The sequence below is a fragment of the Molossus molossus genome, unplaced genomic scaffold, assembly GCF_014108415.1.
Source record: "Molossus molossus isolate mMolMol1 unplaced genomic scaffold, mMolMol1.p scaffold_m16_p_8, whole genome shotgun sequence".
Lineage (NCBI taxonomy): Eukaryota > Metazoa > Chordata > Mammalia > Chiroptera > Molossidae > Molossus > Molossus molossus.
Genome location: NW_023425402.1, coordinates 63089688 through 63112229, shown reverse-complemented (window position 1 = coordinate 63112229; position 22542 = coordinate 63089688). Strand labels below are relative to the sequence as shown.

Sequence of the window (22542 nt, the reverse complement as noted above, 5' to 3'; positions counted from 1 at the left end):
GCTAGACATGTGACCTTGAGCATCTCTATGACTACCTTTCCTCTTTCATAACATGGGACCTACATGGCATACAGTTGTTAGAAAAGGTAAAGGAAACCAAGGACAATGTGACGAGCAGTTCATCATTAGCACTGAATAGGGGAATGTGTTTAAAATCAGGCCATCAAATCAAAAGGAATCAATAAAATGGCAGCAGACGTGTAACCGAAGAATGTGAAAGGAAGTGTTCTTACCTTTATGGAATTCAAAGGACATTCTCAAGACACTATTTCTTAACTTTTTGCCACCAACAGAAACAAAATTTGCTTCAGTAAAAATTCGTTTTTCCCGGTCAAGATATATGATTGTCCTGAAATAAGATTTAATACATAACAATTTATTATTGGTGAATAATACTTTTCAATCACATCCTCTAGCTGCTGAATCCTGAGAAATCTTCAAACATCAATGTCCTCCAACCTGACATCCCTTTCCTGCCTCTACAAATTTTGGACTAGAGACATAGAGGTGACAGTGATGACAACTAAGTTTGAGGAAAGGGGCAAATGGCTAGGAAAGCTGTCTACATAGACGGTCAGGCCTTCTGGTGCTCTGCCATGATATGACGAAATGCACCTGGGAACCTTAAAATTGGGCATCATAAAATTAATCTGTGCTGTTAGAATTCGTCTGGGGATACTGAAAGAGGAAACAAGAGGATCATCTCTGAGGTGCTAGTACATATCACATGCATGAATTCACTTTGGGAAAACTCATCAAAACCATATATACTCATTAAGTGCACTTTTGTGTAATGTACATTATATCTCAAATACAAAATTATTTTAAAGAAATTATACTGATGGCCAATTAAAAAAAACTGCTGGTTATTACATTATAAAGTAAGGAAAGGCCAGCTTATGTGAGAGTGTGAACATAAGTTTGTAGGTGCTAGGTATGTCTGTAGCATTTGAGGATGTGAAATTATGTGGCAGACAGATGGCTGAGGAAAGGACATGTGAGCGAACGGGGAGGTGAAAATGGGAGAACTGCAGGGAATCACAACCAGAAGACAGTAGAAACATGACTATCTGATGATAAAGAACTAACCATAAAATAAGTCCCACCATCAATGCTAAGCTGTTGTATCTCTTAAAGCACCCTATTCAATTATTAAGAACCTCCAAAAATTATAGTAATTTTAACATCACGGTCAGAATTATTTCTCTGGGCAGAGCACAAAGGAAAAGTGATAATAGAGGCAATCTATCACCCCATCACTTCTTAGATTCTGAAGATCAAACAAACATAAGTGGTATTCAACCGAGACTGAGGGAAGGTAAAAATCAGTAAAGCCACTGTGTACAGTGAGGCAAACTGCCCAGAAGAGCAGGCTTCACCTACTTGTTTGCAATAGACTCCAAAAGGGCAAACAGCTGCTCAGACTGGTCTGTCTGTGGGTCAAAGTCCATTGAACTTCTAATGATGTCCAAAGCCTGCATATTCCATCGAGGGTCCAAAGGGATGACAAATTCATCTAATTAATAAAACAAAAAAAGAATTTTGGAGTTCAGCTTCTCATCTGGCAAATTTCTTTTGAGGATTTTCACTGTTTTAATTTGACCACATTCAGTCCTGATGGGGAAGAGGTAGCACAGAGAAATGCTGGTTTCAGACAATGATACTAGAAAAGTAGGATTCAACAGCTTTTATATTATTTCCTTCCTAAATACAAACTTTTTTTTTTTTTTTTTTTATCCTCACCCAAGGACATTTTTCCATTTTTTGTTCAGACAGAGTGAGAGAAACATCATTGTGAAAGGGACACATCAAGTGGCTGCCACCCGCATGACCAACCAGGGCTGGGGACAAACTGCAACGGAGGTACGCGCCCTTAGCGGGAACCAAACCCTGGTCTCTCTGGACTGCAGGCCGACACTCTAACCCCTGAGCCAAACCCACCAGGGCCTAAATACAAACTTTCTAGCAGTCCTAAAAATGTATCCCACTGTAGGATATAAAAGCAATCATTACTGGAACATAAACATTCCAATCAATGCATTCACTTGCTCAGATCCCACTAATGGAAAAATGAACCATGGGCCTAATTACCCCACAATAATCTTAAGAAAATTAACTTGCATGTCAGAAAATGAATAAATACATGTAATTATTTGCTTTTAATAAGAAAACAAGATTATTTCACTTAAAAGCCACTTCTTGTTGCTGCTGACACCTCATTAAGCTCCTTTGGCTCAAAGTTGGCACTTCTGTAAAGCAACAGTGATCAGCCTCTGACCCTCCCAGAGATTGTGAGAACCAGAGGGAGGGAGGTAAGACAAAAGAATGATAACGTTAAGTTGAAGGTGGGTCAGTGGAGCACTTCAAATATTAAAGACATCTGCCATACAGTTACTAACAAATGCCTCCTGTGAACTGTAAGGGACATCAAGGAGGAAACCCACATTCCAAAATCCAGTAAGAATCCTCAATCCAGAGCCACACAGTTGAAAAGGAAGATGAAGGCAGACTTACTATGTTCCAACAGTAGGCAAGTAGTGTCTGCTAAAAAGGAAACCTGCTACTCTAGAACTGTATTCTCAAAAAACCAAAATTTCCTCGTAATTGAAAACCCACAATTTAGTTCATCCACAACCTGACTACTATAGTAGTTTTCTCTGTTGTTTGATTTCTTCCCAACCACTCACCTTATTATCTTTAGTATGTATCGGGTAATTGGTTTAGCACAAAAGCATCATGCATACTTTTTTCTAAAGCAAATGGATAATGGTATATATTTGGATTAACATCTAGTGAAGATGTGGGTGGGAAATCAAAAACCTGTTTCTGTGAAAATACCCCTATTCTCCTCATTAATACTTATATTCAATCAACTTTATATTATTCTGTTCCAGTAAATACCTCTGCTATCTCATTCATTAATTAAAAAGAAATTTTGAATACTTCATTTGAATAGATAGCTTGGATGGCTATTTCTTTCACATTATGGTTTTATAAGTTTTTATTTAAGGCTTTATAACTTTTATTGAGGGTTTATATTTCCTGAAGCAATTGCTTCTTCTTATTTCCCCTTTAAGTCAAATAGTTTCATAATTTAAAACCCTTTCTGTTATAAGTGGAAGGGACCCCATATAAATGAATTTAGTTTCCAAAATTTTCAAACACAGGCAGTGAGTATGAATGATGGGCCCCAAATCAACAAGCCAGTTTGTGGCTGAGTTGGAACCAGAGCCCAGTCTTCCAACTCCTATGTTCTTCCCACTTCATTGTGTATCATCCCAATAGATAGCTTCAGACAAAGAAGTGGAATTTGCATCTGGATGCTCTGAGTCTTCTAAACTATACCATGTTGCAGTGGCAGCTCTGACAGGTCTTTTCCCCATGAACTCAATGGACAACTTTCCTAAACAGTACTGAGAGCTAGAAATCAAATTAGGTGCAGTACCTGTTATGTTTGGTTGTAATATTTTGATGACATTACTGATCCCAGCTGAGAGAGAACTTGAGTAAAATTTCCGAAGAGATGCAGCATTGGCTTCCAAATGAATCTGTACTGACTCTGTGGAGGAAGGAGAAGCAAGTATTAGTACCTAAAGCTGGCTGGCCAATCGAACTTTCTGCAATGACAAAAATGTTGTATAGCTGCACTGTCAAAGCAGCCACTAGTCACCTGTCAGCACCTTAAATGTGGCCAGCGCAACTGAGGAACTGGACTTCAGATTTTATTTCATTGTAATTGGTTCATATTTACCTTTATAGTGACCTGTGGCTAGCAGCTATCAAATAGAACAATGAGACAACAATAATGATATCAATTCTCTTCACATTTTTAGACAGATTACATGTACCACAATAATATACACATTCTTTGGCTTATCTACAAGTTCTCATGGAGCAGAAAGGCTCCTATAAACTCAATTTAAGCAACAAGTTCTACAAACAATTCATGTCCTGTACTTTACAACCCACGCAATGTTGTTACTGTTGCTTTTTCTTCTTTTAGAATGAAAAAATTAAGTATGACAATTTAGAGCACCTGGAATAAGTAAATCTCTTAGGCACTTTTAGGGGAAATGAGTTCACCAAAAGCAACACCTTTCCCAGATAAAATGGTTATGTAGCAGTAGTAGTACAAAAAGCAGGATGTTAAAAAATAAAAATAAAAAGTTACATAATATAGTGCATTTTCCTTTTGGATTTGACAGAAAGGTGGACATACCCTGAAATGCTAAGCAGGAAGAAAGTTTCTCTTGGGACAAGCTAAGGGCGGGCAGGTGTGTTCCCTAATTTTTAATACCTATACAAACAGTAATGCTAGGTCACAAATTTCCTCTAGGAGAGCTCCCATGTGTAATAATAGTAACAGTGTAGTCAGAATAACACCGCTGCTGAGGCACTAAAACAGGAGAAGTGTACATAAATTCACGCATTATACAAATTAAACTTTTCTACTCACCAAGCCCCTGTGGTATATTCTTGGCTAAATGATAAAGCCACTTAACTCTGAGCATCCAATCTTGATTGGTTGCATGTTCTATGAGCAATTTAACAGCCATGGCCAGAACATCTGGTTCATCAATCCAAAAAGTATCCATTTCAATGGAACTGAATTTCAAGCTCTCAGGGTTGGAAGACTGCATAATTTTCTCTAAGTCAGGCAAGGAAAGAGGCTGAATCCTGAAATTCATTGGAAAAGGCAAAGTTAGTACTAGAATGAATTTTTGTTTTACATTTAAAAAACCAGGAAAATAACTTTACAAATAATGGATCCAAGAGGTATTGGGGAAAAGGTGAGTCCCCTCCAAAAAAGGACAATTAAAACATATACCAAATCAATAACAGAGAGCAATAACACAATGACCCTATGTCACCTGGGTAATAAATAGCCACATAACATTCTGGTCTAATATGCTGAGTGACAACCATTACCATCAAAAACAAACAACACAGTGAAGATGCCGGAGAGACCCACAGGCTCAAGGCTCTGCCTACCTTGCCCAGCTGCTCGTTTTCAGGCTCATCCTGTTGAGGCAATATGCTAAGATCTGTCCATCACTTCGTACAATAGAAAGGTGAGAATCTTCTGTAGCAAAGACAGCTGAGGGCAGAGAATCTGGCCATAGCCCCATGGCAAGGATGGAGCTACCCCAGGCTTCATGTGCTCGCAGAGAAGAAATATGCTTCTCCAGTAAAGCCTGCACGAACTGGTAGGAGATAAAAACACATGGTGTATAGGTACCAACACATATGTGCTATTACCAAAAATGTACACTACAAGCTAACTTCTACTTTTTTCTGATGATAAATTTCAAGTATGTAATATTACATTTAACCTATTTTCCAGAAAAGTACCTGGATATCAGATCTCTATTAGAGAATAACTGCCATGGTCAACTCTCTTAGGTCATTCAAGTTATCATCTACAAAAAAGAATTTCCTTTTACTAAATAATGTAGAGTGCTATAACCCAGAAAGTTGTTTGAAACATTTCGTGGTACCTTCTGGTTTGCTGGTGAATGCTGGGAGCAAACATATGCTTCCCAGCACGCTTCGGAAAAGGCTCTGGCTAAACTCAGCCCTCGCTGCAGGTATTGCACAATGAGTAAAGCCGTCTGAATTAGAGTTGAAATTGATGTTGGAGAACCTATTTAAAAAAAAATCATCATCTGTGAACAATAGATTCTGCAAAATCTCAACTGAAAATAGAGGAATTCCATCTTCATATCAAACTTTGTTCCACTCAAAACCACCCAAATATTTACTTTAGAAAGCCTTCTAAGTGGACTCTAGGGGTCTTACTTGCCAAAATGGACGTGTGGCAACATTCCACAAGTGTGATAAAGCTGGTCACATATAACCTTAATCTTAAGTTGACACACACTGAAGGCAGCAAAAATGACCATGGCTTCATAAAGGACCATGGGCTATGAAATCCAACAGACCTCCTTTCAAATTCCAGCTGTCATTATCAACTATTTGGCTTGTGAGATACTCAGCTTTTCTTAGCCTTATCTGTAAACTGGAAACATATGCCTTGCAGAACTTAAGTGAATACTAAATAAGCAACCAACACTGTATCTAACACATAGCAGTTATTCAATAAATAGGATTACATTTATTATCATTATTAGTTATTATATTGCTTTTTCTTGTACATTTGGACATTTAGAAGAAGTGACACCGGACTGTTTTAAACAATTAAATGATGATCCTGAAGATATGAGGGACAAATTTCACAAATCTCAGTGCCTAAAGCAGTATTGTGGGACTCTGATTGCCTGCATCAGAATTACCTGGAAAGCTTCTTTAAACTAATTCCTGTGCCTCACCCAGACCTGCTTTTAGGGGGAAGAAAAGTACCAGAACTTCTACATTTTTGTGGTTATTTCTATGTCCACTAAATGTGAGAACTCCTGGACTACCAGTCAAATGGAGTAACACATGAATTTCCACAGGAATAAAATCCTGCAGACGTCAAGCACCTTACCTACAATAGCGCTTTGGGTCTCTCTGTGTAAAGCCAAGAGGATGTCACACACACTGTCCCCCACCAACCCAAGGCTGTGCAGCAGAACTTTCAGATCCAGGATATCTGGGATCCTCCCATCCCCTTCTCCTGAAATGTAGATTTCAAGTCCACGATTCCTCATAGCTCGGGATATTTCTCCATGAACAGGATCCATTAAGAGAAAAAGTCTAGTAATACAGCAATTCAAATGAAAAGAAAAAGTTTTAATCCCAGTGCAACCAATGGTGCAGGTTCGCAACAACTGGTGAGGGCAAGTTTCATTTGGCTCATCTTCAGGGAGCTTATCAAGGGAGATACCACTAATTAAAAGTCTGCAACTGCCATATGTATTTTATCTTCTAGTTCCAAAATGCATCAGTACTGCAAATCAGTTCTCTAAACCTACTTTCCTTAGGAACTAAATACTGTACATCCAGTGCACCTTTAGTATTATCTGAGAACCTTAGGATTCTTAACTTTCGGATATTCCCCAAATCAGGCAGTGATAATTCATCATTCTAACTTACCTACAGAGAACGGAAAAGGCAGCACTAGTTCTTCTAAGTCTTAGACCTAAGACAATTAGCTTCATACATTCAATGTCCATTAACACCTCCACCTAGCTATCTGACATCTCCAAAACTAAACAGCGATTTCCTGCAAACCCTCCCCACACCAGACCTGCTCCTTTGCCAGTCATCTTTTCTCAATGAACAGCACCCCCCATTTACCCCATTACTCATGCCAAAAACTTAGGTGTCATCCTTACTTCCTCTTTTTCTCAAACAAGTCCATTGGCAAGTCCCACTCATCTGACCACCCTAGTATAAGCTATCGTCTCTTCCCTGAGCTACTGCAAAAAGCTTGTAACTGGTCTCACTGCTTCTACCCTTCACAACCAATGAATGGCAGGAACCTTGTTTCTCTTATTTACTGCTGTGACTCCAGAGCCTGGCAAACGGCAGAGGCTCAATAAATAACTTGTTAACCGGCTGAGCCAGTGTGGCTCAGTAGTTGAATGTCGACCCATGCACTGAGAGGTTGTCGGTTTGATTCCCGGTCAGAGCACATGCCCAGGTTGTGGGCCTGATCCCCAGTGGAGGGCATGCAGGAGGCAGCCAATCGATGTTCTCTCTTATCGATGTTTCCATCTCTCTCTCTCTCTCCCTTCCTCTCTCTCTAAAATCAATAAAGAAAAAATTTTTTTTTAAAATAATTTGTTAACTGAATCAATGAATGGGTAAACATATTTATGACTGGGCATGTCAATATAATACCTAAGAAGGGCTTACTGAATGTCAGCCTATTGACATTCAGTAAGGCTACTGAGGCTGTTAAGATTCCTAGGGAGAAACTTAAGGGGCATAAATACCTGAAATTGGGGTGTGGTGTTATGGTGGGAGTGGATCCATCTATCATTCCCCTCTCACTAACAGTGAGGACGCCTCCAGGTTCAAGCAAAGCATTCAAACGATCCAGCACTGATGGACTGCACAGAAAGAGTTCAAATGGTGGACAGGCTGACATGCTGCCTTGACCCACTTTCCTTGTACATGCTCCTTCTGCTCCTGACCCACATCTTCTTTCAGCACAAGTCATTCCCCTATATAGAACTGTAATTTCTTTCCCCATCACTTTCCCACTCCCAAGGCACACAGTCCAGAGATCCATACATAATAAAATCACAAAAACAGTTGCTGATAAATAAAATAAATTAAGGAAAATAACAGCAAGTTCCCTGAACTGTAACTGTCTCCTCTCCCCACCCTTCCCCCACTTCCCAACATTATCATTTAAAGGTAATCAAATTTCAATTGAAAACATTCTGAAAGATGCTCTAGGTAGAGAAATACATCACATGACCTGCAGTAGCTTCTATTAGGCTGTATAACTACAATAGTTTTACGCTTGCCCTCTCCCTTACCTCAGAACACACACACACACACAGACACTGATACACATTTGCTAAATGTCAGCCCTGTGAGATCTACAATTTCAAAAATCTGCACTCAAGAATGACCACTATCTGGTCATTCTGATGTTAAATAAAAAGGTCTCAAAGATAGCTGGAAGTGTGATCCCATTTTGTTAGCCTTCAGTTCAGCTCATTAAAATCTTGCAGTTGTCTAATAACCAACTACCACTGTTCACCACAGGGAGACATTTCAGAACATGACTGAGCATGCACTTCTTCTTAAGAAACAGTGGATTAAAAATACCAGAATTTCTACCAGTTTCTACTCTGACAAACATATCCCAAATTCCAGTCAGGCTCGATCGTGATTGGGCAGAAGGTCCTTACTTGCAGAAGTTAACATTATCCATCAAAAGCCAATCTCCAGACTTCAGGGCCCGAACCAGCATGCTGTCAACCCATTCGAATGTGCCGTGGCTGCAGCCACTGGATGACTGTACAAGCTTCACCCCAAAGCTTCGGAACTCTTCCACAAGTTTGGCAAATTCTGAAATGTCACAGCCATAGCACTTAATTTCAAACCAGGACAATCAAAACTACAAGAAAAACTAAAAGTTTATTTATTAAAAGGAAGTTGGAAACTTCTGGCCTAATTTTTTAAGTCTTGTAATAGGGTCAATAGTAAGTTTTTTTTTTGGTTCTGTTTAAATAAAACAAACAAGAAAATTAGGTCTGGGGCAGAAATTACTAGATTTTTTTTTTTTAATCCTCACCTGGGGATATTTTTCTATTCATCTTCAGATAGAGGGAGAGAGAGAAAGAGAAAGGGAGAGAGAGAAACATGGACTGGTTGCCTCCCACACAACAAACTGCAACTGAGGTACGTCCCCTTAGCCAGAACTGAACCCGCGGCTCACTGGTCTACGGGCCGACGCTCTACCGCTGAGCCAAACCAGCCAAGGCAGAAAATACTTCTTAATGGCTTTCTGAATTAATGGCTAGACAGAGGTGACTCAAGGGTGATAGAGAAGATAAAAAATCTTTATGTGCTATAGTTTCTCAAATGGCAGAAGAAGAAGAATGTCTCTCATGTATTACTACATTTATATCATACAAAAGTGCTGTTAGTTGGCACAATATAATCAATGTGATTAAACTGAGATTCCTTTATAATGACCACATGGCCTGGCCAGTGTGGTTCAGTGGTTGAGCGTTGACCCATGCACCAAGAGGTCGCCGGTTGCTGGTCAGGGAACATGCCCAGGATGTGGGCCTGGTCCCCAATGGGGGGCGTGCAGGAGGTGGCCAACTGATGTTCTCTCTCATTGATCTTTCTACCTCTCTCCCTCTCCCTTCCTCTCCCTCTAGAAATCAATAAAGAAAAAAAAAATTTTATAATGACCACATGATTACAGTAGCAACTGGTATTTATTTGCCTGGTGCTTTATAGTTTATATAGCTCATCACTAGAAATCTTTCGTTTGCTCTTTTTTGTTAGAAATTATAGCCCTGGCCGGTTTGGCTCAGCGGTTGGAGCGTCGGCCTGTGGTACAGAGAGACCCGGGTTCGGTTCCCGCTAAGGGCATGTACCCTGGTTGGTCGTGTGGGTGGCAGCCACTTGATGTGTCCCTTCACACCGATGTTTCTCTCTCTCTCTCTCTCCCCCTCCCGCTCTATCTGAACAAAAAATGGAAAAATGTCCTCGGGTGAGGATTAAAAAAAAAAGAAATTATTCTACAACCCTTTTTCACATCAACAAGTATTATACATTAAATTCCTGCTTCTAGCCATGAGGAAATCCTAAGATTTAGATTTAATCCCCCCACTGTCAACAATTAGAGAACTAGGCAAAATATATGAAACAACCGCTTTCAGAAGCTGGACAACAGACAGCACAGAGCTGTGATTCCTAAGGAAAGCTGCACCACAAACTGAGGGAAGTTAAGTTTCCACGTTAACTGAGGAATTTCTTCCACTTTCTATACAAAATTACTAAACACATCCTAACTATTAATTTAAAGTTCCATTCTTCAGTTTAAAATGCCCAATTTCCCGAGAAATTATTAAGTCTTTTTAAAAGGTCAATAAACAATAAGACAAGCTTTAAATACATGTGATTTATCATTAGAGCTGATTATACACAAACCATCAGCTCAGAAGACAATTTCTTTCTTGGTTGCTCTGAATAGGATCACCAATTGTGGATACTGTACATCAGCTTCAGTTTACTTTCTAAGACAAAGATTTTTAAATTTTAAGTGTTAATAAATATTAAATTAATGAAAAAATTATGGGCATTGCATTTACAAATATATTACCTGTAAATGGACACTATATGGACATGGTTAAGCATCTGATACACACATCCAAAAACACACCTGCTTTGGAGTATGCACTGATTTTATTGTTGAGTCGCTGCATAAGCAATAATACTGCTTCCAGTTTGTTGACAATCTCCATCGTGACACCTTTACCATCTTCTCCAAGACACTTGGGCTTGTACGTCAGCAGGAAATGACTCCAGGCCCGCAGGACTACTTCTGCATCATCAGCACTGACAAGGAGGCTATCTCTTAACAGTGCCCTTACAGTGCTCTCCACCTTCTCTAGTAGCTGTCTCCAAGGCCTTATAAGGTCCACCTGAAATATCCAGAGCACATGAATTCATAATAGCCATTTGGCAGAGTCAAAAAACACTGTTTCTTATGGACACCACAAACACGGAAGACCATCAATCAGACCACTTACCTGCTCAAAACCACCCAGAAGCTCCGTAGTGTCCATTGCACTGTTCATAGCCATGATCTTTAACGTATGACCAGTAAGATGTGCCAGAAGTTGGACCAGACTGGACTTGCCCCCAGAGGCTGGACCTACAAGGATGACCATCCAGCTCATCTGCACACACTTCATAACTGACTCCAGAGACTGTAATGACTGGTGCAGGAGCAACAGGGGACGGCGGGACGGGGGAGTAACAGAGCTGCCACGGGAAAGGACTGAGTAGCCCAGCTGAAAAAGATATGCCAGTGAGACTTCACAAGCGTGCCTGGTAGTGGGAGCAGAAATCAGAAAACTGTAAAAGAATAGAGGATTATCCTGTTCTCCTCACCTGAATATCATAGGGAGTGATGTGAAACAGTCTGGTTCCCATGTATGGGTTTGAATCTGAACTAAACACATCCTTAAATACAGCAATGACCTACAGGAAGAAGATGGTACAATCAAAACACAAATCACTCTATCAAATTCTGTGTCAAACCTTCTAGAATAAATACTTACATAAAACATGAACAGCAATTTGTGTCACAATATTTTGAGAAAACTAGTCACAATATCCTTATTCTTTAGAATTTTCTCTTATGAAAAGGATTACATTTATTTAATTCTTCAGAATGAAAGCGAATTGGAGCTCAAGAAAAGAGCAGTCATATAATTGCAAACCATTTGAGATTCCAGTATGAATGTACCATAAATTAAAATAAAATCATGGGTACCATGGCAAATCTAAAGATTAAAAAAAGAAATCTGCCTTGGCTGGTTTGGCCTAGCAGTTACAGCATCAGCTCACAGACCAAAGGGTGGCAGGTTCAATTCCTGATCAAGGAAATGTACCTGGGTTACAGGTCTGATCCCTGACCCTGAGGCAATCAATCAATGTTTCTCCCCTTCCCTTTCATTCTATTTAAAAATCAATGGAAAAACATCCTCAGGTAAGGATTAACAAAAAACAAAAAACTTTGTAATTTTACACTTTTTTAAAAACATAAAATCCCACTCTCCTACTGGGTTATCACCTATCTCTTGCGGCTGCTTCTTCCCTTTGGGCATGGAAAGATGATGGAAACCTAGTTCTTGATGACTGGAGGCAGTACTGTTTTAGGAAAGATTAGAGTCATGAGGATTCACATGGATAAGCAAAGTGCGTACTCCAATGCAAAATACTCTATACTGTGAGGTCCTGAGGTAGGTAAATGTATAGATTCTTCCTGACTTCTAAATTCCTAAGCAACTTTACAGAGCTTCGTATTATTTCTGAGTATGCCCCTTCTCTGTCTTATGAAGAAATCAACTTTCAGATGGAAAGAAAGATAAAGAGCAAGTATGAAACTCACCTTTTCTTTGTCTTCTCTGGTTCTCATTCTTTCACCGTAGACCAAAAACACATGCTGACCAGGATCATAACACCCAGGGGACTGGTCAACCAGCATCAGCTGACACCAACGGAAAAGGTCCCGAAGGTTGAATTCCCACGGTCCTCCTTTTTGTCCCCATCTCTTCTCAACAGTCACTTCATGATCAATCTAAAAAAAAAAAAACCTTTATTAGAAAACATGTCCCACTGCTAGGAACTGAAATACTATTAACATACTACAAATGGACACATAATTTGAAACAGGCATTATTAATAGACTTGATTTAGATGTCTCCTTTTTCTAATCCAGACTTCTAAACGCCAGAAATACCCTGTAAGCATTAACAGTGATACATACAACAGAACGGAATTACTGTAACCCTCAAATGAGTAGCTTCCCTTCCACTATAAACTTGTAGAGTTCTATTGATTTATCTTAGAAAGACTGGAAATTTGGTAGTGTTTCATGTTCAGAAAATGATAGTTCAATTATAGTCAGGAAAATAAAGAACAATTAATACAAGTAGGCAATTACCTGATTGTTGAAAGCAACCATTTTCTTAACAATATTTTTGTCAATGGCTGGAAACAGAGTACTGGCAATGAATTCCATGTCAATTACTGTAAGAGGATCCACAAAGACCTATAAAATCCAAAAATAACATGGAGAGATGCTATAGTTTCTCTTTAATAAACAGCAGAAATGACTACCACTTGTGATATATAATTTTTATTTGACATCAAAGGAATATATGTATATAGATACATAGATAGATTTAGATATACTCAAATATATCTATATATATAAGTTTTCAGTTCTAGAAACTTTTCTTGCAGTTTTAGGATACAGAATCATACATAATCTTGAAATACAAAGCAACTGAGGTTTTTTTTCCCCGTTAATTCCACTCTACTAAGTTAAAGGAAAAAAAGATACATGCAATTTTTTTTTAAAGTATACTTTTTTTTAAAATTTCCTACCAAGACTCTGTCTGGATGGCAGGCATATGAATATTTACTATAAATCTGTTCAACTTCTCAATATGCTTGAAGATTTTCATAATAAATTATTCTCAGAAGATACTTAGCCAATTCTTAATTATCAAGGGACAGGGACATTAAAAAAAAAAAAAAAGCTAGTATCGAAAGCCATTTCCAAACCTCTAGATTAGCCAAACTTTAAAAAACAATTGACCATATGTATATATACACACGTGTACACACATATACACACTACTATCTCTGCACATGTGAATAAAGGCAGTAAGAAAATATAACAAATGTGAATTATGATTGACTTTGGTATGGGGAATACTGGGTTTTTAATTCTTCATGGTAATTTTCTGTTCTTTCTCACTTTTCTTTAATTAAAAGGCATTGTTTTCATTATAAAATTCTTTTAGTATCTTAATAGAGGGTGGTGACCTCACTCTCCTCCAAATGGTAACAAACCATGTCCTCTGGGACATATAAGACAAAGGGATTCACACCAGGGGAGAATTGATAATGGAAATTAGTTATATTAATATTCATCATATAAAGACATGGAATTAAAAAACAGATCATTCAACTGATTCTCTCTCATTCTCATAGAGAACATCCCAACAGCTATGTGCCAGCAGTCTTATCACCCCCGACACTCCACCTGTCATCTCTGTGGTAACAGGATATCTCACCTGAGTGAATCTGTTAAGGAAAGACCTGGGTAAGCCCTTCCTCCCGCCTCCTTGTCTAAAGGGATTTTGACACCCAAAAATCTTCGTCTTTTCATGCTGTACTTGAAAGCTCATTCCTAACTCAGGAACATAGATTTCTCCTCGGTGGTCAAAACAAGCATTAAGTCCTTCCAATACTGACTGAGAAGCCAGGTTGAGCTATTTGGAGAAGAAAACACATATATGTGTTATATATGCTGTGTAACCATAACAAAAAGCAAGGAAATAATATCCACAAAAGACAGTATTATCTTTAGGAGGAGGAAGTTCAAATAGTATTGGTAACATTCTATTTCTTTTTTTTTTTCTAATGTGTCTATTGATTTTTTAGAGAGAAGAAGGAAGAGAGATAGAAACATCCATGTGAGAGAGACATTGATCATCTGCCTCCTGCACACCCCCTACTGGGGACTGAGTCTGCAATTTGGGCATGTGCCCTGACCAGGAATCGAACGAAGACCTCTCAGTCCATGGACAACACTCAACCACTGAACCACACCGGCTAGGTACTTTCTAGTTCTTGGGTGATGGACTAATGTGTATTCATTCTACTAGTATTTCATATACATGTTAGATTTAATGTATGTAAATAATCAATAATTTTTCAGTGAACTATAAAATATTAAGGCTGAACTTTTAAAAAAGCAGTTAAGCCCTGGCCGGTTTGGCTTAGCAGTTAGAGCATTGACCTGCCGTCTGGAGAGACCCGGGTTCGGTTTCTGCTAAGGGCATGTACCTTGGTTGCAGTTTGTCCCTGGCCCTGGTTGGGTCGTGTGGGTGGCAACCACTCGATGTGTCCCTTTCACATCGATGTTTCTCTCTCTCTCTCTCCCTCCCACTCTATCTGAACAAAATATCAAAAAATGTCCTCAGGTGAAGATAAAAACAAACAAAAAATAAAATAAAATAAAAAAGCAGTTAAAATCTCTGAAATTAAACTGTATCCATTATGTGCATCCACACTGACCTATTTTATAAACCATAGCTTACAAGTAAAACTTATCAATACATAGATATCTCATTTTTGCACTCTGGAATTTTAAAAGATGAGGTAAGATAGCTCTTTATATACTTAGACAAGCAAATTATCTTTTCTCACTTGAAATACTGAATGAATCTCCAAATGGGTCTAAAAGTCATGATATAAACTACATCAAGTGGATCTACATAGCCAACTTTGGCTAACATTTTGTGAACAGGAACAGATACAAAGGTTTTTGTGACAAAGATGAAAAGTGCTGAATGGAGGTCTTTAGAGGCTGAATTCAGAGCACAGGGATGGGAAGTATGGGTGGTTTTTAGGTAACATGGAAAAATTCAAATGGGAAAATGTGAATCAAGTGAATTCAAATGTGCAAAACCCAAACTATATTAGAATTTCAAATGTCACATTTATACAAGCACTACAAAGTACAAACTCTGCTGTGTATTTCTAAACAGGCAAAATCTAAAATCTGCGCTGAAGTGTGATTGCAAGTCCAGTGCCATGTGGTCCCTGGATGCATTTTCACCCGATTAAATAAAGTGCAGGCAAAAGTCTCAAGCTTTAAAACTAGACATTCTATTTTTCCTACATAATGAATATTCTAACACACATCTTTTTTAAAAAGATCTGGTGGGAAAAAAAAGCAACTCTCTCCTTAATATGACCCCTAGAAAAGTAGGAAGCAGCTCAGGAGAAAAGGAATGCCCTAGCATGCCCTGACCTCAGACCACAGGGGTCTGAACCTAGGGACCCAGCTGGAGCCTATCTCAAGTTTCACCTACTGCACTTTCATCAATTGGTTAAGCTCCACAAATACTTCCTAGCCTTTTCTTGAATTAACACAGCGCATCCTGAACTTGACTCCTTTGGCCACAACCTTAAATTTTTAATTTCTGTGTATCACTTTTCCTTATCTCAAGCTGTCAGTCACTGAGATTCAGCACTTAACAAACTTTGTTAAGTGCTGAATCTCATAATGTGCTCTGCTCTTCTGATCGTTAATTTATACAATATACACAAAATAACACTGATCATTTTCTCACCATTTTTGTGCATCTCTTCTTAAGTTAATTTTCCCCAGTCTCTGTTGCACTAATAAAACATGAGGTGGTTGCCCTGACCAATTTGGCTCAGCGGTTAGAGCATCGGCCTGCGGTCTGCAGAGACCTAGGTTTGGTTCCCACTAAGGGCATGTACCTCAGCTGCAGTTTGTCCCCGGCCCTGGTTGGGTCGTGTGGGTGGCGACCACTCAATGTGTCACTTTCATGTCAATGTTTCTCTCTCTCTTTCTCCCTCCCAGTCTATCTGAACAAAATGTTGAAAAATGTCCTCGGGTGAGGATAAAAAAAAAAAAAATTAGGTGGTTGGCAATGTTTGTAAAATACCCATGAAATAAATACAAACAGCAAGCCTGCCAGAGACTATAAGAAAACACTAGTGAAGAAGCAGTTTTTCTCTGGAGACTACCTTACAAAACTAGGAGAGTTTGTAGAGGGGATTCCATATGTGTTTTCTGACAAGTGACTATTTTTATTCTTAAAAGAAACCATGGAGGATTCTTTTCATCAGAGAATCTGTCTTTACTAGGCAATAGCATGATTATCCACTAAGAAACATCCTAGAGCAGCGGATCTCAACCTGTGGGTCGTGACCCCTTTGGGGGGGTCGAATGACCCTTTCACAGGGGTTGCCTAAGACCATCAGAAAACACATATTTCCTATGGTCTTAGGAACAGAGATACTGCTCCTCTATCCATCTCCTGGCAGGTCCGCCCACATGCAGATACGCCCACATACAGCATGAGGAACTGTATTAAAGGGTCACAGCATTAGGAAGGTTGAGAATCACTACCCTAGAGCTATGAAAAGTATGACTGCTCTTCACACGTGATACCATCCTTGGCATGATGGACAATTCCCTCACCTCATCCAACACAACCCAATGGCCGGCCTTCAGAGCTGCCAGCAAGGGGCCATCACGCCAGGCAAACTCTCCTCCTTTGCCACCTTCAACAGGTAGATCTGCTCCGAACAGGTCTGTGATATCCTTTGGGAGGGAGAAGAAGTGAGAAAAAGCCAAAATTACATAAAAAATTAACTAGATCCAAAGAACTAAAATCTGTGATGGTAAATACTTGGGACTTGTGCCACCTTTCCCTCTTACCCCAAGACAGAACTAATTAATCCCAGCATTCTTTACCAGGAGCCCAGAAATGCCTCTAAGAACCTTCTCATCACAGTGCTCCAAGTATCAATCAACTGGAGCCTGAGCTCCAAATCAGTAGTTCTCAACTGCGGCTGTACTTAGAAATTAATTGGTGAGCTTTAAAAAATAAAACATAAGCCCTGGCTAGTTTGGCTCAACAGTTTAAGAACGTTGGCCCGCGGACCAATGAGTAAAGGACATGTACCTCAGTTGCGGTTCATCCCTGGCCCTGGTCAGGTAGTGAGGAAGGCAACCAGTCAATGTGGCTCTATCACATCGATGTTTCTCTGTCTTTCTCCCTCCCTCCCTCACTCCCTCCCACTCTATCTGATAATAAGTAGAAAAATATCCTTGAATGAGGAATAAAAAATAAAACAAAAAATAAAAAACAAAACTCAGCCCTGGCTGGTTTGGCTCAGTGGCTGGAGCGTCAGCCTGAGGGCCAGAGTCCTGGGTTCTATTCCCGCTAAGGGCACTTCCCCCCAAAAAAAACCTCAGTAATAATGCCCAGGCCCTGCTCCCAGCCCCCATTCCAAGATATTCTCACTTAATTTTTCATCTCTGTTCCACATCTTCTTTTTTTTAAATCCTCACCCAAGGACATTTTTCCATTTTTTGTTTAGATAGAGTGGGAGGGAGGGAGAGAGAAAGAAACATCAATGTGAAAGGGACACATCAAGTGGCCACCTCCCACAAGACGCAACCAGGGCTGGAAACGAACCGAGGCACATGCCCTTGACCGGAACTGAACCTGCCACTCATTGGTCCTCAGGCCGACACTCTAACCGCTGAGCCAAACTGGCCAGGGTTGTTCCACATTTTCATAAGGTTGTTTAAAGGTCATTTTGTTTCTACTAACTTTTATTTTAGAAAGGACAAAAATAAAAAGAGGTTATATTATAATACTATAATACATACTGAAATGGATAATTCTCAAAAGAGAATTAGAACTAAGCATCCAGAGAGAATAGTATTACAGATGTCAGCTATTAATGAATTCAGGAGAACTACTTTGGAAGGTCACATTGCTGTGGTCTTTTATAGCCAGGAAATATTTGGGATACCGAAAACATCATAACTATTTGATTAGGAAATTGTAAACAGATACAAACATCACCTACCTACCCTCATTAGCTGTAGAATGACCAAGCTTACCGTCTGCTCTGACAAGTTGATTCGAATAAGGGTGTTGCCTGAAGCCTTTGCTAGTGCTCCAACCAAACTCGTCTTGCCCACACCAGGCGAGCCCTCCAGGAGAATGGGTTTGTTCAGTTTTGTAGCTCTTAGGAGCCTCTGAGCATTCATAGCTGTGGTGCCAGCGCTAAGTGCATAGTCGGCGATGTTATTCCTGTGCAGGATAGGTCCTTAAGTGATGGGGGGAAAAAAACCCACATAAAAGCTGGACATCACCAAATCATATATACATGTCAATATAAGACTACGAGAATCCACCAAGTAGACTGTCAGTAAGTGAAATACTATCTGTGGTAAAAAAAACAACAAAAAAACAACACTTAGCCTCATTTTGGGGTCCATAAAATGCTTCAGAGGAACAGCCAATAGCATGCTTTCTTTAACTGTGTCTACTGCACAAATCTCTCCATCTTTACACCTTTACATATAGCTAATACATAGGAAAGCTACACCTATCACAACCTATACCTGGAAACACAACAGATACTTGTACAATTTACCTTTATAAGTGGATATTTTCCTAAAAGTCAAGTGTAAAGGAGGCATATACACGTGGTTCCACATTAAACAATTTCATCCAAGGTTTTTAGGCCACAAAGACAATTCAGGATGCGTCACCTGCATTTCCCATTTAATTAATCACTTGTTCATCCATTTACTCAGTCAACAGACATTTTCTAAATGCCTATGACTGCTAGGGTACATGTCAGATGCCAGGGACAGGAAGATGAGTGACACAAACCTGTCCTCAGGGATCCACAAAACTATCCTTGTAAAAGGTGAAAGGGTTCACCCAGCTGGTGTGGCTCAGTAGATTGAGCATCCTCCCATGGACTGAGAGGTCCCGGTTCGATTCCCGGTCAGAGCACACACCTGAGTTTTGGGCTCGATCCCCAGTAGGGGGCGTGTAGGAGGCAGCCGATCAATATTTCTGTCTCACATCTCTGTTTCTATCTTTCTCTCTCAAAAAATAAAAAATATATATATATATATTTAAAAGGTGATGGGGTTCTACACTTAGTACATATGAGATGAATTATCACTATAGGAAAGCTCTTGTTTTGAGCACGAATAATAAACAAATGCATGCATTTTTATAAGACAATTTATTCATAGATTAGAGACTATATTTTCCCCTATTTTTAAATGCCAGTTACATGTTTTTAACCATTCATACAATTACGGTTATGCCAAATCAGATAACTAGATCAAAAATAATCATGAGCTCGGCTGGTGTGGCTCAGTGGTTGAGCATTGACCCATGCATCAAGAGGTCGCCAGTTTGATTTCTGGTCAGGGCACATGCCCAGACTGAGGGCCAAATCCCCAGTAGGGGGCATGCAGGAGGCAGCCAATCGATGTTCTCTCTCATCAATGTTTCTATCTCTCTCTCCCTCTCCCTTCCTCTCTAAAATCAATAAAGAAAATTTTTTTAAATAATAAGTATGATGCACTAAAACAAAAGTTACAGTAAAAGTCAAATATCTATGATGTACAAAAAGAAAATCTTCGCCCTGGCCAGTTTGGCTCAGAGGTTGGAGTGTCGGCCTGCGGTACAGAGAGACCCAGGTTCGGTTCCCACTAAGGGCACGTACCTCGGTTGCAGTTTGTCCCCGGCCCTGGTTGGTCGTGCGGGTGGCAGCCACTCGATGTGTCCCTTCACGTCGATGTTTCTCTCTCTCTCTCCCTCCTGCTCTATCTGAACAAAAAATGGAAAAATGTCCTCGGGTGAGGATAAAAAAAAAAAAGAAAAGAAAAGAAAATCTTCATTTATTTAAAGTCATTCTTACCTCTTGGTATAAAAAATGGATGAATTCCCCAACGGTTATCTATCCCAGTGAATTCCTTAGCCTTGAGTCTGTCATAAATCTTCAATTCATTTTTCTGACATTCTGTAAGTCGGACTATCTTGGAAAGTTTCTTGATTAGGAATTTCAGACATTCATTTCGAGCCAAGAGGGCTGTACCAAACCCAGAGGAAGAGACCCCTAAAAGACAGAAGATTAGTCCAACAAACAATAGCACAACACCAAGCTTCACAATATTTCAGCTGGAGCTCTAGGGCAGCTTCCTGAGAAAATGAAGCCCTAACTGAATTATAGCCGAAATACGATTGCTAATGCCAGCGATCCTAAGGAAGGAATATGACTTCCCTCTCCCCACAATTTATAGATCATTAATTCAGCAGCAACTAATTCAGTAAAGCACTCCAGGCACTCCATGATGAATCAGCATGAAGGTAAGAGTAATTAATGTGGCCCTGGGCAATTTGGCTCGTGGTTTGAGCGTCGGCTCGTGGACCAAAAAGAGTTGTAGGTTCCATTCTGGTCCAGGGCAAGTACCTCAGTTGCACTTCAGTCCCTGGCCCTGGTCAGGATTGTGCGGGAGGCAACCAATTGATGTTTTTCTCTCTCTCTCCTCCCTTACACTCTGTCTGAAGATAAATGTTAAAATATCCTTGGGTGAGGATTAAAAAAAGAATAACTAATGTGGTACTACTGATCATTTTGGTTTATATTTCTAATCTTCATGGCTGAGAAACAGAACTTAAATACGGAATTTTATGCAATTATTGTAAACTTAAAGGATTCAGGCTCATTAACTATAAATGACCATTCATGTTAAGAATTATCCAGTCCGTTAGGAACAAGGCATTTTCAAGTCTTCTTTCTACTCATAATCACTACTTCATGTTTACTAAGTCTCTTGCCCATAAGCAATGGAAAGTTTTTGGCATATCTTTTATACCAACCATATCTCAAGAAGAGTAAAAGGAAAGGAAAGCCATTCTGAGCCTTGACAATGTTAGAGTAAGCAATTCTATAAAGTATCTGGATAAGAGGTCTGGACTTGCTCCATTTCATTCTCTGCTTTACCCTAACCCCTTGTTCCCACCAGCTAACAAACAACATACCTGAACCTATTCCATCTATGTACACCAGGCATGCAGCATGGACAAAGGATGTCACAGTGGAGATGGTCTCTGGCCTTTTCAATGCAGCTTCCTCCCCCATTGTGTTCATGAAGTTAACCCAGGACAGGATATCTCTGATACTGACCACACACCTTTGGCCAAATTCCTGGTGGGTCAGCCAGTCAATGAAATCCAGCATCACCTCAGCTATGTCAGCCCCTATGAAATAATGAACAAGTGTTCAATGCTTACAAACACTCCAAAACAGGGGGTTTGTACTGTGGGGCCCACAGATGGCCTAAGCAACCCCAGCAATCCATGAGATTATATGCAAATTTATGTGGATTCTTCATTAATGTTACTTCTAAGGAGGAAGGTCCATAGCTTTTACTGCATTCCAAAGGGTTCATAAATAGCATCCCACACACACATTTTGTTTTAATTTTTTAACAAAAGCACTTAAAAATTATAGCCTAAAAAGTTATATTCTGAACACTCAAAGAAACAATTCATTTGGTTCATGTTCAGACACAATTTTGAAGTTAAGACACAAAGATCTCAAAAAATAGACAAATTTTACTATATTATATAAATGATTCACTGGAATGGAGAATGACACATTTTTAGTGACATTTAGGTTTAGGTTTTTATTTATTTATTTTCTTTATAGATTTTTAGAGAGAAAAGAAGGGAGAGAGACACGGATGAGAGAGAACATTGATTGGCAGCCTCCTGCATGCCCCCCATGGGGGATTTGGCCTACAACCTGAGCATGTACCCTGACCGAGAATCAAACTGGTGACCTCTTGGTGCATGGATCAATGCTCAACCCCTGAGCCACACCAGCCAGGCAGGTTTTTTGTTTTCTTAAATCAATGCATCAATCAGAATTCATTAAATTACAGAATTCATAAATTGTATTTCATGATTTAGGTTAAATAGCTATTCTACTTATCATAGTTTCATGTTG

At 39.5% G+C, this 22542-nt stretch overlaps 1 protein-coding gene across 1 annotated transcript in view; it reads right to left on the bottom strand.

Annotated features, from left to right (window-relative positions):
• MDN1 (midasin AAA ATPase 1) overlaps positions 1 to 22542 on the bottom strand; it is a 156996-nt gene that overhangs the window by 57844 nt on the left and 76610 nt on the right. The window contains exons 34-52 of the mRNA XM_036247864.1: positions 21573 to 21791; positions 20449 to 20646; positions 18620 to 18828; positions 17183 to 17305; positions 14235 to 14432; positions 13094 to 13201; positions 12539 to 12727; positions 11536 to 11625; positions 11172 to 11435; positions 10802 to 11063; positions 8811 to 8970; positions 7881 to 7997; positions 6488 to 6696; positions 5499 to 5644; positions 4993 to 5204; positions 4457 to 4677; positions 3446 to 3559; positions 1384 to 1516; positions 234 to 349 (exon numbers count right to left, since the gene is read on the bottom strand). Of these exons, the coding sequence (XP_036103757.1) occupies positions 234 to 349; positions 1384 to 1516; positions 3446 to 3559; positions 4457 to 4677; positions 4993 to 5204; positions 5499 to 5644; positions 6488 to 6696; positions 7881 to 7997; positions 8811 to 8970; positions 10802 to 11063; positions 11172 to 11435; positions 11536 to 11625; positions 12539 to 12727; positions 13094 to 13201; positions 14235 to 14432; positions 17183 to 17305; positions 18620 to 18828; positions 20449 to 20646; positions 21573 to 21791 (3288 nt within the window). The remainder of the gene's footprint in view (positions 1 to 233; positions 350 to 1383; positions 1517 to 3445; positions 3560 to 4456; positions 4678 to 4992; positions 5205 to 5498; positions 5645 to 6487; positions 6697 to 7880; positions 7998 to 8810; positions 8971 to 10801; positions 11064 to 11171; positions 11436 to 11535; positions 11626 to 12538; positions 12728 to 13093; positions 13202 to 14234; positions 14433 to 17182; positions 17306 to 18619; positions 18829 to 20448; positions 20647 to 21572; positions 21792 to 22542) is intronic.